Raw genomic sequence first — 18,084 nt, forward strand, 5'->3', positions numbered from 1 at the left:
TTTTTATAATCACTATAATGCAATTTAATGGGAGTTTCAAGTTCTATTGTGTTTGAAAAACGGTCAAAAAGACTGTGTAAAAATATTGAATTACTCTATTGTTCCTGCGTTGAATAAAATTCTATCATGATTAATAAATAAACAAATTATTCTTCACCTTGAGTAATTTTACTCTGAAACTAAACTCGCCTCGGGCGAATGAAATACTGCATAAAGAATGCCGTTTAGTATAAGTAATAACGAAAAGATTAAAGCGTTAAATCTGTTTATAATTTCGGCATGTTGTTGCCATTCTAGCGTGTAATCTCTTTCCTCGTCATCATCGTTATCATCATCTAATTCCTGCGTCGCTAAAACCTCCCGGATGTCACCCGAACCCGTAAATTGCCGATTGAGAAGTCGGAAATTTGGGCTGGCCATCGACTGTTTTCGTTTGCGTTTTACGCCATTGCTCACTTTCTTTCCAGCTGTGCGCATTGGCGATAAAATATGATTTAAACTATTTTGTGTCGAAAATGAAACGGGTATCTGGTCATAAGTGTTTAATAAGTTATTATTTATATTATTACCATTACCCATTGAAGCCGCGCGTTCGTAATTTGCAGTCGAGTCCGGATAAGTTTCGCTAAACCGAAACGAGTTTGTTCGGCCGTTCGGAATTGTAGTCGTGGTTGAAACTTTGGGCAATTTGTAATCATTAGTTATCGAGGCCGATTTTTGTATCATGTCGTTTAAATCATCCTCGTCTTCGCTTAAGTTTGCGCCCTCGAAATCGGATTCCTTGAGGCTATTTCGGACGAATGACATCTGTCGGCGGGCTAGCACAATGTCGGGGAGGGGGTCGTTGGGTCCCACGAGCACCTTGAGCTTGTTACAAAGGGATCTCAATCTGGGCCAGGGTCGCTCTTTCGTGTGGGAGGGAGAGTAGATGCGAAGTGTGATCACGTTCATCAAAAGGGAAAGACCTGAAATTAGTCCTTTTATTCATAAAATAAACATGGGGGCGTTTTTTTCTTTTTGCGCATGAACAAATTATTTGTTTTCATCATTTTGCACAAAGAAGCAAATGCTGGTTTCGGCATCAATACTGGTCTGTTTGGCTAATTAAGAGGTGAGACGTTATTTAAAAAGATACGTGATTAAAAAGTGATTAAAAAGATAACCTGAAAAGAAACGAATTTATTTTGCTCCGGTAGATTATGACTTCTCAGTGAATCGAAACCTTAATCATCTTACCAAAAATTGGAACCATCAATATTTCTTTGCAAAGCATGATCAGTCTCTCATCAACGTAAAGATTCTCAACAGCTCTTGAATATACCCGGGTTGACTCCATAATTCAAAAAATTATAAAATTACAACTTCATATTATGGCGTCTATGAAAAGTTGTAGTCATAGAACTTTCATAAAAGGGAGTTCTATGGAATTAAATTTTTATGCAAAATTTTTTTATATCATGAAAAGGAAGGAAAAAGTATGTTTCAAAAAACTAACTTGAAAAAAAATTGAAAAATTGAGTCTTAAGCGAACAGAGAATTATGGAAAAGTTGTAGCCATAGAACTTCATAGAAAAAGAAAAAAATTTGGAGAAAAGTGAAAAATATTTTTTCAAGTTAAAAAACTCCATGCATTGCCCTGAATTGTTCAATGAAAAGCCGTTGCATCAAGTGAGATCGCAACTAGCAATCAACAATGAAAAAGTTGTAGTCATAGAACTTCATAGAACAGTTTTGGTTCAATCTTTTCCGTAAAAGCACTAATTTCTTCCTTAAGAAGGACTGTTTTCAAGTTATTTTCGCAAGTTGGTTTTACGTGCTTTTTACACGGTCTCACTAGTTACACTATTATCTGGGGACGTCCACTGGAGTCAGTGGGGATAGAAACCAAACTATATATCTGATAACGGTTAATTACCAGCTTAACTTTGTACTAGTGGATTGCACTAAGTGAGACAAGAAGTAATCGATTTAAAATGAATAAGAATGGGAAATATAGAGAAATATGTATATATAGTAGTGGATAAAAGTTGGTATTCAATCAAGCACCATTACACGTTAGTGTTGAGTGCTTGAGTGCTTGATTGAATGTGTATATGTAGTAGTGGATAAAAGTTATTTACCAATCAAGCACGAATACGCGTTAGCGTTGAATGTTTGGTTGTTAAACACCTTTTATCCACTACTTTCATGCATTGCCCTGAATTGTTCAATGAAAAGCCGTTGCATCAAGTGAGATCGCAACTAGCAATCAACAATGAAAAAGTTGTAGTCATAGAACTTCATAGAACAGTTTTGGTTCAATCTTTTCCGTAAAAGAACTAATTTCTTCCTTAAGAAGGACTGTTTTCTTGCCATTCCAATTTTTGGTACAAAACAGACCACTTTTCAAGCGTATCTTGTGTTTTTGAATTGATAACAAGCAAAAACTCACATTATAACGAACTAAAAGCAATAAATCACTGTTTTCTCTTTCGATGTTACCCCTTCTCATATTATCAATATCTGGCACCATATAAAACGTTTTATCTGTCGTTCGCGTTTGAAGTTCATGTGCACTGGTGTAAAATTGGCGTATAGCACAAAAACGTTTGGGACAATGAAAATTCGATAGAACATGGTTTCAGTGTTCTTCCAAAAAAATTTTGGGGTAAATCGGACACCCAAAATTTTGGTTAATGTAGCTAATTTTTTTAAAAAAAGACCAATTGCTATTGCCAATGAGTTGTTCCGAGGAACCAAACTCCTTTGAATCACTTTTTGTGTTTTTCAGCTGATATCAAGCAAAGTTTTACCTCATCGAGAATTGAACCACCCCATCTCAATGTTTTGGCCTACAAAATTTATCCATATAAGAACAATTATTTTTTGTCACTATCAAAAACGCTTTAGTTGTGATCCTCCACTCAGTTTCATCTCCAGGTGTAGAAAAGTAGCTCATAGCAAAAAAATTATGGGAAAATGAAAACTCGATGGAATATAGAAAAAGCTTCTTCCCAAAAAAAAATTTTTGGGGTAAATCGGACAACAAAGATTTTGGTTAATGTAGCAATTCTTCCTTGAAAAGACCGATTGCTATAACACTTGGTTTTCAGCAAGTTATGAGACGTTTTTGAAGCATACTCTGGGTTTTCAGCTGATATCAGTTTCATTCGACTTCACAACTTCAAAAAAATTTTTTTCAGGCAAATTTTGTTGTAGTTTTTGTTTTTAATCATTTCTGAGCGTCCTGTGCAAAAAAACAATCATCACATCAAAGGGGCTGGTACCCCAATCAACAATTTGTGTTTTAGTTCAAAAGTGGGCTTTTTGATCAAACTTTACCACGAAGAATTTTGGAACATCTTATTTGTTTTTTTTTTGCAATGGACTGCAAGTGGTCTGACAGTTGTTTCGATGTAAGAAAAGTTCATTCATTTAAATTAAATCCATTGTTGTCTGCCTGGACTGATATCACATCCAATCAATTTTCAGAATTTCATCTGAAAGTACTTCGGAATCTACTTCAAATGAATTTGTACGAGAACGTGTCCCAAACAATTGAGAAAAGAGATCTTTTTTAATAATGTAATGATTTTTTTCTCAACTACGGATTCAAAATGGTGATCAAGATCTCCATGTAAAACAACCTCAGTTCACTAGTTTAGAAAAAAAATTGGAAAAACGGAATTTTGTCTATCTGGCTGAGGAAAAACTTTATTCGACTTCAAAATGCAAAAAAAAAAGTTTTGTCTAATCATTGTAGATAATTTCATCTTTCTTTGTTTCTGAGAGTTTTCGAAAAGTAAAAACTGCTTTATGGAGTTAATCACAAAGCTCGCTAAACACTCTATGTCTTCTTTCTAATTTTCTTACCCTAATTTGGTTTTTCATCAATTTTTCTCATTATGAAATTCGGAAATTTTATGAATTTTTTTTCATTGCAAATAGTCTGACACCCCTGTCGATGTGAAAAGTGGCCATCCAATTCATTTTAACCGTTGTGGTGTTTACTTCAACTAAAAATGCATCTAATTAACTGACAAAAACACTTTTGAAGATCATTACAGAAGCTATTTAACATTAATTTTTTTTAGCAAATGTTCAGAGTAAAGACAAATATTAGGAGTCCGTTTCTCGTTTTTGATGGTTTCGTCTCAACTTCGCGACCAAAAAGGTTAAAAAGGTTGTGTTTTACAACCAGTAAGCTGGACCAGCTTGTCTAATTAGTTTGTTTCACTTATTGCGCGGACAAAATGTTTAGTTCGACACTTAGCTTTCAAAAAATTGTCATGCGAGAGATTTTGAAGTTTTTCTGATGTTTTGCTGATTCAGTGTGCTAAAGATGCATACACATGCTGCTCTTCAATCTCCTACGGAAGACCAAAATAGGCTAAAGACAAAAATTGTGTTGAATTTTTTTTTGCCTGAAAATAATTTTTCGCCCGATCCCTTACGGAAAGTTTCATATAAACTTTGCCGTCGATAACGTATTTGAAACACTCTTTTCCACAAATAGAGTACAAAGATCATTTCAATGGTTTCAACTGTTCACACCAAGCAAGAATGACGTGGTAAGCACTAAAAAAATTATAAAAAAGCATCCAGTACGTTCCAGCTTATGATATACAATGATTCAATCCAATTTTTTCTCTGAAACACACTGGCTTCTATGGTGAAGTGGGAACTTTTTCTCACTTGACGGTAGAGGTTTCCTGTGTCCAGTAGCTACCAATTGAAATTATATTGATCCCAAAATTACCTCCGAGCCCCAGATTTAGTAGTTTTCCAAGAATTTGTGAAAAAGTTAGTTTTATCGGTAACCCAAAAAATGGGGTTTCGGGCAAATGTTTGATGATTTCTTCACAACTACTGTGCCAAATTGAACAATCAAGTGCGCGTTTTATAGGCATTGAACTTATCTTGCGTGCCAAGTGAGTGGTTCTTGTAACCGGGACGGTGAAAAAGTGATTCAAGGTCAGTTATTAAAAAAAAACCTTGAATTATGAGGTCATGTTGGTATCACCCAAAATTCAAATCCAAAAATAACAAAGTAACCCTGCATATATGAGTTCTTTAGATTCTTCGGATAGTGCAAAGTATCCCCGTACATATTTTCCTATAATTTTATGGCGTTGAAAGGTTAATTTTTGTCCTGAAGGTGTCAAAACGCAGAAAAACAAAATATTTTCTCAAATTTAATGGCTAGGTGGTGTTTTTCGCAATTGAACAAGTTTTCTGGTGTGCTTTATATGTTTTCTAGGCATTATTTGAGTTCCTGAAGCTATTTGTATCTCTTAATGGGGTTAAATCAACAATTTTTCTTTTTTCTTGAATTCGGCAAATTTCGGTGAGTGTTGTTTTGTGTCAAAACACACAAAACATCATAGCCTTCATGGCGATATGGGAAATTTTTTCCCACCTCCCCATGAAGGTTCTCCTTGACCAAGAAGGTCTAAGTGGACCAGAATCACACCCACAAATACGCCGGCAACTCTGTTTTACGTTGTTTTACGTCATTTCCGGAGATTTTGGGCTCCGATTTTAGCCCAAAAAATGGGGTACCGAACAGTATTTTGTTAATATCTTCTGAAGTACTGGACCAAATCAAACGGGAGTGGTCGCATTTTGTTAGCACTGAACCCTTCTTGCTTGCAGTGTTTGGTTGGTTTCCCAATTCGGCCTAGTCAAAAAGTTATTAATGTTCAAAGTTGAAATAGGTCGAATTTTCGGGCTATTCTGGGTGACCCAAATTTCGGTACAACAAAACACGCGATTTACCCAACAAGTGTTAGTGTTTTAGAATCCCCAGTTAGTGGGGAGTCTCCCCTTATATATTTTACGTACTCTTTTCTGATGTTCAGACGGTCAATTTTGGCTCTGGACATCTGTCACTTCGCTTTTTCGCAATTTGGTACGGTACCTTGTTTTTGCTATAACTCCTTCTAGGGTGCACCGATTGGGCTCATTTTTTAATATGATGCGTATCTCAAGCAGTGCTACAAATTGTACTAAGGGCGTTTTTTTGTTCAGCAGTTTTTGAGAAATTGGCCAGGGAACTTGCCCTCCGTTTTAGCCCCAGAAGCGGATGACACCATCCGGCACCAGATTTGAAGCTTTGAATTTTGTTACTTCAGGTTACAAAATTAGTGTTCTGATTACCCCTTCTAACATAGATTCCGAATATGTATACTTTATATAGCTTTTTTGCAGGTTTAGATGGTCAATTTTGGCTCTGCAGCCAGAGTACCCTGGCTTTTTGGTGATTTGGTACTGTACCTTAACTTTGCAATAACTCGTTGTAGAGTGAATTGATTTTGATGATTTTTTTTGTTAGATCCAGCTTGAGCTAAGCTTTGTTTTGATATAGGTCTCGTTCCGTTTCGTTCAGCCGTTTTCGAGAAATTGGCCAGGACATGTGCCCCAATTTTGACCCGGTGAAGCAGGGTACCTGTACTTGGTACCCGTTTTGAACCTTTAAATTTTGTTACTTCGGGTGACAAAATAAGTGTTTTGAACAGCTGGATTTACGTAGATTCCAAATATGTATACTTTATATAGCGTTTTTAGAGGTTTAGGTGTTCAATTTTAGCTCTGAAGGTCATGTACATCTCCTCTATGGTCATTTGGTACGGTACCTTATTTTTGCTATAACTCCTTGAAGAATGCACCGATTGGGCTCATTTTTGAATATGATGCGTATCTCAAGCAGTGCTACAAACTGTACGAAGGGCGTTTTTTTTTGTTCAGCCGTTTTCGAGAAATTGGCCAGGGAACTTGGCCCCGGTACGACCTCCTGAGGAGAGAAGAACGACCATGAACACGATATTAAACTTATTATATGTAGAATTAAAGGGCAGATTTGAGTGTTTTAGATTCGTGAGTTAGTGGAGAGTCTCCCCATATATATATTTGTGGTTATAATCAGTGGTTATAATGAGTGGTTATAGGTTACAGTACAGAAACAGGACCAGAAATTGGTCATTTTGGACATCTGGTACGAATCGTTTATTTTGAAATATCTCCTCGTAGAGTGAACCGATTTTTGATCTGTTTTTTGATTTGAACTCAACTTGAGCAGTGCTTGAATCCCTGTAAATGGCGTTTTGTTTCTTTCAGCCGTTTTTGAGAAATTGGCCTCGACACATACGGTCATTTTGACCCTTTAGTGACTGGTACGTTTCACGTTTCTATATGTGAAATGTTGAAATTAATGACTTTTACTGCAGGAATAGGCTCGTTGATCTCCATTTGTAATGGGGAATCTCCCCATATATATTTTGTATAGGGTTTTCTGAGATCTAGGGGGTCAATTTTCACTCTGCAAGTGACCCCCCCACCCCAACCCCCTGATTTTATGCTTAGAATCAGGTTATTCACTTGGGAAGATGTGAAAACTATCAGTTTGGGTCACCCAAACTGGTCCCATAGACCCGGTATATTGTCCTGGTGCCGTGGTTATAGTTATAATTTGTTATTATTTATAACAGTTGATATTTATAACGCGAAACAGCACCCGAAATGGGTCATTTTGGTCATTTGGTACATACGGTACATTGATGTTGGAATATCTCCTCGTAGAGTGAACCGATTTTCGACCTGTTTGTTGATTTGAACCCAGCTTGAGCCCTGCTTGAATCCCTGTAAATGGCGTTTTGTTTTTTTCAGCCGTTTTTGAGAAATTGGCCAGGACACATACCGCAATTTTGACATTTTAGTGACCGGTACGTTTAACGTCTCTACTTGTGAAATAGTGAAAAAAGTGATTTTGGTTACAGTAATAGGTGCGTCGAGCTCCATTTCTAATGCGGAAGCTCCCCATATATAATTTATATGGCGTTTTCAGAGTTTTAGGGGGTCAATTTTGGGTCTGTAGATGACCCCACCGACTCTCGTGATTTTGGTCATGTAGTCATGTAATCTACACTGAAATTTGGGAAAAACCTCTATTGGGGTTGCAATATTGGGCACCCAAGGCCCATTCACTAACCAGAATGTTACGTGACGTTTCCATATTGATGCAGTTTATGTGTTCTGCTGTTTGTTTCATGCTTTTCTTTCAGCGGTAAGTGTCAGCCCCAGCTGCACGGGTCGAGGCAGCGCCTAAAAAAGCTGGTCGAAGACCGGAAAGGCGATAAATTAGTAGGCTAGGATTAAGGCATTGTACCCTCATCAAACTTTATTCTGAAAAAACGTTCTAAATGCAGGCAGAGTGTTAGACATCTTTTTCTTTAAGACTACCATGAATTCGAATCTGAAAATTGGATTACTTGGCGACTCACATTTAATTAGGATGTCCGAGTTTATTGGCCCGGAGTTCAATATTTATGGAAAAGGAGGCGAGATGGCGCTCAACTGGCGCAACTATCAAAATGCTATGGTCGAAAATGATTTCCTCGTTGTGTTTATGGGTGGGAACGACATAACTGGTCGACTTGGCGAACGTGCACCCTCATCGCTCAGTGGACTGTGCCAAAGTCTTAAGGAAATCGACAATTTCTGTAAGGAGAATCAAACGGTGCTATTGAGTTGTGACCTTGTGCCCCGAATGGCAAATTTGGTGGGGACTGACCATGCAAACCATAGGTTACAAAAGAGATATAAAGCTCGGCATATCGGATTTGCTCCGTTCATCTTTGTGAATGCAAGTGATGGTGTGCATCTTTATCCCGAAGGATATGTAGAACTATGGCCTGTATTTAAGAAGAAGATTCTCAGTAAAGTTACTAAATTGTCAAATAGCCTGTAACTTGTTATTATGAGCCTTCAAGTTGTAATTTGTTGCTTTGCTTTTTGTCTTTTTTTATTTTGGAAATAAAAAAATTTGACTGTCATTTTTTCAGCTGAGCTGTGGCTAATTAGAATAATCATGACAATAAGCTGATGTGCAGCTGTTTAGAGATAGCATAGCAATGGGGTGATAAGAATCAACATATCTATCGGCTGATATATATATATCTGATAAGATCTAAGTTTATATTCAGCTGACGTGTGGCTGCTAGGATTTAAATTCTCTTTCAGCGGACGTGTGGCTGATAAAGCTTGGGGAAAAAAATCAGCTGAAGTGTGGCTGATATTATTAAGCATGGCAATCAGGTGATGTGTGGCTGATAAGACTTAACATATCAATCAATTGATATGTCTGATAAGATTTAAGTTCAGCTGACGTGTGGCTGCTAGGATTTAAAATGTCTTTCAGCTGACCTGTGGCTGACAAGGCTTGCAGTAAAAATCAGCTGAAGTGTGGCTGATATTATTAGGCATGTCAATCAGCTGATGTGTGGCTGATAAGATTTAACATATCAATCAATTGATATATGTCTGAAAAGATTAAAGTTTTAAATTCAGCTGACGTGTGGCTGCTAGGATTTAAATTCTCTTTCAGCTGATGTGTGGCTGATAAAGCTTGGGAAAAAATCATCTGAAGTGTGGCTGATATTAATAAGCATGGCAATCAGCTGATGTGTGGCTGATAAGACTTAACATATCAATCAATTGATATGTCTGATAAGATTTAAGTTCAGCTGACTTGTGGCTGCTAGGATTTAAAATGTCTTTCAGCTGACCAGTGGCTGATAAGGATTGCGGTAAAAATCAGCTGAAATGTGGCTGATATTATCAAGCATAGCAATCAGCTGATGTGTGGCTGATAAGATTTAACATATCAATCAATTGATATATGTCTGAAAAGATTAAAGTTTTAAATTCAGCTGACGTGTGGCTGCTAGGATTTAAATTCTCTTTCAGCTGACTTGTGGCTGATAAAGATTGGGAAAAAATCAGCTGAAGTGTGGTTGATATTAATAAGCATGGCAATCAGCTGATGTGTGGCTGATAAAATTTAACATATCAATCAATTGATATATGTCTGAAAAGATTTAGGTTTTAAGTTCAGCTGACGTGTGGCTGCTAGGATTTAAATTGTCTTTCAGCTGACGTGTGGCTGATAAAGCTTGCGAAAAAATCAGCTAAAGTGTGGCTGATATTATTAAGCATGGCAATCAGCTGATGTGTGGCTGATAAGACTTAACATATCAATTAATTGTTATGTCTGATAAGATTTAAGTTCAGCTGACGTGTGGCAGCTAGGATTTAAAATGTCTTTCAGCTGACCTGTGGCTGATAAGGCTTGCGGTAAAATTCAGCTGAAGTGTGGCTGATAAAGTTAAGCAGGGCAATCAGCTGAAGTGTGGCTGATAATATTCATCGTGGCAATCTGCTGATGTGTGGCTGATAAGATTTAACATATAAATCAGTTGATATATGTCTAAGAAGATTTAAGTTTAAATTCAGGCGAGGTGTGGCTGCTAGGATTTAACTGTCGTTTAACTGAAGTGTGGCAAATAAGGCTTCAGCTAACAGTCAGATGATACGTGGCAGATAAAATTGAATCGCTGCCTTCAAGTGTTGAAGAAACTTGAACCAAACTGTTGATGGCAATTTCGATTTGATTGATTCGGTCAATCTTATCCGATTGTCTTGCAACTTGTTTTCCAGCCGTCCAGTGCGGTGGGTGGGAATTTTATTGTCGGCATTTTTTTTATTGTAGGTGATTTTTTCATGAAGTTGCTTTTGGCGGTGGGCAAAATATTTCACTAAAAGTTTTACTGAGTAAAGCAAAAACATTTCATTGAAAATAGTGCGTGCTTGCTTGCAAAATTTAACGATGAAAGGGGTTTAGAAATGTACATTTCTCTTATCAAGTGGTTCTAAATTTTCTTTGAGTGTTCATCATTACTGTATAGATAAATTTTGATTTTTGAGTTTCTGATTCTCCTTGAGTTTCCTCTTTCTCAAGAAAACATTTATTCTGTCTGTTGAACTGCTCACCTTTGATTTTTCTAAATATCTTAACAAGTAACTATATGTCCCCTAATAACAGATTTCTCGAGCACAGACCCGCAATTGACGCTCTGTTGATGAGTTGAATTGAAATGTTGCTGCTTTTCAGAACAAATCATGTCAAAAACATCAACAGATAACCTAATTGTCGAAGGTCCTCGCTCAACTAGAGGTTCTATTCCGACAAAAGCCTTATATTACGAGACTGCTGCTGACGAAAAAAAAAGCCAAAGGGTTGAACTGGGTCTTCTACAGAAAATATGACATCAATCCTATTGTCTTAGTGCACAATCATTCTGCTTGGCCGACTGAAATTACGTTAGCTGACAAACTTTCGATGACAAAACCGCGAAAAATAAATTTCAAGGACTCAGTTGTCGGGAAATTTAGAGCTTCTTTCGTGAAAATTGTTCCGGCTAAGGAGTCTGACGACTATTCCAAAAGCGTTACTGCAAAAATTGCCAGTACGGATAGGAGCTTGTCGGATATCAGTTCTATTGCGTAAGTTAATCTCTGCTCGGTTTTTGATCTCACAAATTGGTAGTGTTCATAAATTTTGGATAACCTAAACGGCTCTGCCTTATGTCACATGCTTGCTCAATGTACCAGCCAAAACTTTTTTCTGGTATCCATTCGATTTGCTTGGATATTTCAATTATTTAATGAAACCAACTTGTTTTAGTTTGTGATAATTAGTTGGATCGAAAGCTTGCAGAACTGTTTTGACTTGAATATTTTTTCAGTGAAACGAGCTTTCACTACGATGGCACAGAGAACATCCCACATTCACAAGAACCAGTTGTTCCTACTGGGTTAGTATATCCGTTGCTTTTTAGCACACAATTGTTTAATTTTTTTGAAGCTTAACAAAAAGCGTTTAATCAATCCATCATCTGAGAGTAGTAGGCGACTGAGTAGTCCATATAAAAATAAGTAGACGATACTAATCTTGTACTTTCCAAAACGTCAAACAACTTTTATCGTAACATTTACGATATAATATAATGTTTGTTTTGCTTAGCGGTAAAGAAAACGCGGTTCCGGACAAAGGGGTCAAGAAGCGACCATCCGAGGCAAATGAGAGTGCAGTCAGACGAAAGATCCATTTCCCTAGGGATCTTGATGTAATAGACGATAACTACCGAAGCCCTCATGTAGACTTGGCCAAAACCAATTGTTCAACGCCAAGTAACTTGCGATCTAATACGGAAACAGTCGATAACTCGCAATACTCGATGGATGATGAAATGGATTTTGTAAATAGTAAACTGAATGAGGTTATGGATGCACAGGAGAGCCATATGAGGAAAGTTATGAAAGAAAATTCTGTCTTCAGGAAGAAACTTCTGGAGGTTTTGCGAAACGGTGGGAATCCCGAAAGCCTCAAAAAAGTCAAGAAAGCTATCCAAGCAAATAGAGTTGAACAGGAACCTCTGATGTTTAACGGGAAAGACCTTATGAACATCAAACCGACAGAAGAGGGGCCCTCAGTTTTTGGGCGAAATCTTGCGCCGGAAATTTTTGGTGCAGAAAAAGCTTGCAAACTTATTAAAGAGCGGATGGGTTGGAAGGTTAACCGTCGAGATTCGAGAGTTGCGTGCGACGAAAAACTCGAGGAGATTTTTCAGTTGTGCGTTCGGAGAAATTACAGTAATGATGCTGAGGAGGCCGTTAGCCGCGCAATAATTGGTGCCAACCAATACGGCGCAGAAATGAAATCAAAATACTGTCTCTAATATGGGATGTTAAGAAACAAGCACGGCTCTCATGCCAAGATTCATTCATCTTTGTTTATGTTACTGCTCAGCGAAAAAAATTCAACAATATCCTGACTTTAAACTTTGATGTTTTAACCTGACGCTGATAATTTTCATTTGTTCATTGTTTGTTTTCATTGAAGATGCTTCTTGCCGCTCAAGTTTTGTAGCTATCGTTATTACTTCTGAACAAGTGTGCAGCGTTAGTTTCAATAAGCTCTGTTTGCTTATGTTTTCTTAAAAAACAAGAGGTTTTCTATCAGTATAAAAAAGTTTCAGATTCTTTGTAATATGATACCAATTTGTTCTCTTCGTGTAATAGTCCTCATCTAATTTTATTCCTTTTTGATAGTTCAAATGTCAAAAAGTGTTTCTTTTTCAAAAGCCGAGAATATCTAGCTTCTGCCTTTTCCTTTCTTAATTTTGTATTCTGTATGATCTTGGGTTTTAATTCGTGAGCGATCAGACTGATTTAAGTTATCAAACATCAGCCCCTCATTGAACGCTCTTGAAACTTTTATCTATCTACAAACATTACAAATGTGGTTCCGTATTTAAAAACATTGTTCAATTTTGTTGTCAATAGATATTGTGTTTCGTTTTACACGGTCACTTCTTTTTCATGTTAGAAATGTCTTATTCTGATTCCAACTCATCCTCCGATGACGAAGTAACTCTAAAGAGAAAAATACCCAAAGTGTCAACTGGGCACCCGAAAATAAAATGGCATCAGACAGCGAGACTGACAGTGACACTAGCGATGATGATGTTGATGCTCTAGATACAACAATAATGCCTGCGAAAAGCTCAACTTGTTCCCGCGAATCGTCAGTTTTGGTGCAAAGTAGTAATTTCAAGGTCTTTAAAGTGAAACTATGTCGGATGGTTGAAGAGTATAAAGATTGTCTGAAGAGACTGCGACAGAAAGAACGAGCCGACAATGAAGAATTTTTTGCATTAGTGTCCTATAACCAGACAGGTGAGCTGCCATCAGCCGACAACACCAAGCATTATCCACCGCTGATACACAATGGCATAAATTTAATACAAAATCCTGCCGGAGCGAGTGCTGCGAAGTTTGGTCGGCATCTTGGCGGAATAATGTACGGAAAAGACAAAGACTGCAAGCTGCAGAAGTTTATTATAGGTGCCCAGAGGCTAAGAAAAGATACTCGAACGCCGGTTCCGGAGACCGAAAGAGAGAGCTTTGAACTTGTTGTGCGTCGAAAGTACCCGAAATTTCCAGAAACTGCTTATAACGAAGCTCGTCACGGAACTAACCAAATGGGGCTGGATATTAAATATCGGAAAGAAAAACAATCTGTTTCTACTGAGTAATTTAATTGCTGCCAAGTTTTGAGTGCTGTTAGTTTCATCATTTCTGGAATTAAGCATGAAAATAAGCAGGTGATTGTTCTTGCGTTTCAATCGTGAGTGTTTTGTTTTTATCGTAATCAAACTTAACTCTCGTTTGTTTTTTTCTCAATGCTTTAATGGCTCTGGTGTGTTAATGGCTCTGGTGTGTTGACTCATTGTTTCAAAAACTTAAATGAATCCTAAAATTTTTGTCGCAACTATTTTTTTTCAGAGATGCTCAAGTGTTTCAGCCTTGCGCAGGCTGATGCGCATGTAACCAAAGAGTTAATAGAGACTGAAGTTGTTCAAGTTCAATCGTTAGTTGAAATGCTTTCGCATAGCGAATATCGAAAGGCGTTGGGCACTGATCCTGTTTTAAAAGAATTTGATCGTTTATTGCGTGAAAATTATGGTGCCGCGAGAGAAAGTAACTTTGAGTTTAAAAAGGATTCTTTTGGGGGATGTGGTCTTTATTACGTAGGAGACGAAGTGATCTCGCCAAAAAATTCACATCCAGTCAAAGTGCTTCCCTCAGTCATTGGATTCGTTGAGAAAATACCTAAGGAGGCTTTATCGAGTTTTAAGGACATTTCATTTTTCGGAAAACAGATTCTTGCAGTTTTGATCGAGTCATGTTGGGTTCTACGCGGTTCGCTAACCATTCTTGTAAGCCCAACTGCAGGTTCATCTTGAAAGAGATAAACTCACGACGCTGCATACAGTTAGAAGTAATAAAGAATATCTTCAAAAACGACGAAATTACAGTTTTCTACGGTTCCAATTTTTTTGGCGAAGGCAAACAAGACTGTCTCTGTGAGCATCGCAATGAGCACCAGCAAAGTTCTGGTTCTATTTCTGCTCACTTAAAAGCAGGGTCAAGAGCCCGTCTTGTTTTGCGACCTATCTCTATTCGCAGCAAGCGTCAATCCATTCTAAAAGCCAAATGGAGAAAAAAATCCAGAATATCAAAACTTGAAATGAGACGTTACAAGTCCGATAGCTCATCCGTTTCATCAGACAACGATTCTTTACAAAGTTCCACTTCTACAGATGAATTAAATTGTGAACCTAACTACTTGAGCGAAAACTTAGTGTCGTCACCTAACCGCCAAAACGATTTGGTTTTAACGGATTTCTCTGTCAGCACGCTTGATAATCACAGGCATGAGTCTTCATCCAACACTAACGATGATTATGAGACAGAGCGAAGCTGTAATTTTAGCTTGCATAATTTTTCAATGTGCGTTAATGAGATCGTTTCTGAGACTGGATGTTCTGATGCTCAAGCATCTTCCTGGTTAAAACTAGTAAGAACAGCTTTTCCAGAAGCCCGAATTCCTACTTATAAGTCTATAAAGAAAAAGTTTCTTCAAAGTGTGAACTCGTCCCATGTTAGTATCTCAAATTGTGCCGAAGGTGAATGCTCATCATTGGACTTTTCCTAAAATTTGTTTCACATAATCAAAAGCAATATCAATGCAATTACTGAATACTCACTGTCACGTGACGCTAAAAAAGACATTGTTATTCCACCCAGTTTTAATGCAAATAATATCATGACAATATTGTTGGCGATGAATTCTGACGGTGTTCGAATGATAAATTCCAGGAAGAAGTCCCTTTGGCCGCTGTGGTTAAGTGTACTCAATTTACCTCCGACTCTGAGATGTATGTTTGTCAAAATTGTGCTTGCGAAATTGTGGTTCGGTCGAGGCAAGCCAGATTGGAAAATATTTTTTGAACAAATTAAAGAAGGTCTGGATCGAAGACCTACAATTGAAATCAATGGCGTATCATGGACTCTGATGTTTGAAGTGAAGATATTAGTAGCTGACCTGCCTGCAAAGGCATCAATTTTAAACATTAAGCAGTTTAACGCCTATTTTGGCTGCTCACTTTGCCTAATTAAATGTAAATCTATTGGCGAAGGTAAAAAAGGCCTCTTTTATCCGAATCAGAGGAACAAGATGAGGACCAAAGAAAGGCAGGAGGAGTATTTAAATTTGATTCAAAATGAAGGTTTGTCGTCTTTTCGAGGTGTGAAAGGACCAAGTGCTGTTGCGGATATAGTTGATAATTTGCCTCTCTCAGCGCCAATTGATTATATGCATCAAGTCTTGCCTGGTGTAACCAGAACTCTCCTTTTCGCAGTGAAGAATAAGACAAACAAATTGGGGCTGGGCAGAATTCGGAAAGCAGTTGAAGGTATTCAATTGACAAGTGACTTCAAGAGGTCTCTTAGGAGTCTCGATGAACTGGAGTATTTTAAAGCGAATGAACTGAAGGTTTGGTTGTTGTATATTGGACCGGTGGTTTTAGTAGGAAACGTAAATGCTGTATTGTACGAGAGGTTACATCTTTTGAGCTACATTAATCGACTGCTCCTTTTCTCCACTCAGCATTGCCTTTTAGCTGATCAGTTGATCAAAAGGTTTCACTCAGTAACTGCAGAAGCGCATACAGAAAAAAATTTTCTCCCAACATTCACTCTCTGAATCACCTTGCTTGGCAAGTCAGTTGCTATGGCCCCCTCTGGTGCACTTCTGCGATAATGTTTGAGTCAGCGAACTACCTTCTGAAATGCAAGTTCACAGGTACTGTAAATCATCTAAGACTTCTGGTTGAAAGATATGTGAGAAACAAGATGTCTAGTCGGGAAGTTCCACAGAAAGACCCTCTTTACGACTTGTGTTTCAATCTAAGGAAACAGAAGTGCTTCAGGAGACGCTCCGTCAACTTGCACCAAGTACCATTGGACTTGCAACATTTAAATGCAAATTTTTACTCAAATCAGAAGCTTCAGAATTTTCATCTCGATTCCCAAGTACATACTTCATCAAGGAATTCCTATGTCTCTTTTGTCTCCGGCAACGAAAAGACTGTTGGCCAAGTTCGCGTCTTCTTTGTTCAAGATAGACAAGACTATGCTTCAATTCAGATCTTTAATGTAGTCTCGGACTTCCGACCACCTGAGTCTAACTGTGATGTATGCAGCTACTACGAAGTTCTTGAATCTCAAAATGCGAAATCAGTCACATCGGACTCAATTTTTGAGAAATTCCAACTTGTAAAACTAGAAGACAAATTGTTTTTAGTGCCTTTGGTCAATGTTTTTGAGCACGATTAATTTATATGTATGCTTTATGTGCTGATTACGATTAGTTTTGTCATATTTTCTCAAATAGTTCTTACTTGAAAACACGATTTTTCAGTTGTGCGTTCGGAGAAATTACAGTAATGATGCTGAGGAGGCCGTTAGCCGCGCAATAATTGGTGCCAACCAATACGGCGCAGAAATGAAATCAAAATACTGTCTCTAATATGGGATGTTAAGAAACAAGCACGGCTCTCATGCCAAGATTCATTCATCTTTGTTTATGTTACTGCTCAGCGAAAAAAATTCAACAATATCCTGACTTTAAACTTTGATGTTTTAACCTGACGCTGATAATTTTCATTTGTTCATTGTTTGTTTTCATTGAAGATGCTTCTTGCCGCTCAAGTTTTGTAGCTATCGTTATTACTTCTGAACAAGTGTGCAGCGTTAGTTTCACTAAGCTCTGTTTGCTTATGTTTTCTTAAAAAACAAGAGTTTTTCTATCAGTATAAAAAAGTTTCAGATTCTTTGTAATATGATACCAATTTGTTCTCTTCGTGTAATAGTCCTCATCTAATTTTATTCCTTTTTGATAGTTCAAATGTCAAAAAGTGTTTCTTTTTCAAAAGCCGAGAATATCTAGCTTCTGACTTTTCCTTTCTTAATTTTGTATTCTGTATGATCTTGGGTTTTAATTCGTGAGCGATCAGACTGATTTAAGTTATCAAACATCAGCCCCTCATTGAACGCTCTTGAAACTTTTATCTATCTACAAACATTACAAATGTGGTTCCGTATTTAAAAACATTGTTCAATTTTGTTGTCAATAGATATTGTGTTTCGTTTTACACGGTCACTTCTTTTTCATGTTAGAAATGTCTTATTCTGATTCCAACTCATCCTCCGATGACGAAGTAACTCTAAAGAGAAAAATACCCAAAGTGTCAACTGGGCACCCGAAAATAAAATGGCATCAGACAGCGAGACTGACAGTGACACTAGCGATGATGATGTTGATGCTCTAGATACAACAATAATGCCTGCGAAAAGCTCAAC

The 18,084-nt window shown here is 37.5% G+C and overlaps 1 protein-coding gene across 1 annotated transcript in view; it reads right to left on the bottom strand.

The window, feature by feature from the left end:
• Positions 1-72: 72 nt before the first annotated feature.
• LOC142354315 (uncharacterized) overlaps positions 73-18,084 on the bottom strand; it is a 32,573-nt gene continuing 14,561 nt past the window's right edge. The window contains exon 3 of the mRNA XM_075406583.1: positions 73-965. Coding sequence (XP_075262698.1) covers positions 169-965 — 797 coding nt within the window. The 3' untranslated portion in view covers positions 73-168. The remainder of the gene's footprint in view (positions 966-18,084) is intronic.

The sequence above is a fragment of the Convolutriloba macropyga genome, chromosome 15, assembly GCF_964194025.1.
Source record: "Convolutriloba macropyga chromosome 15, txConMacr16.3, whole genome shotgun sequence".
NCBI lineage: Eukaryota > Metazoa > Xenacoelomorpha > Acoela > Convolutidae > Convolutriloba > Convolutriloba macropyga.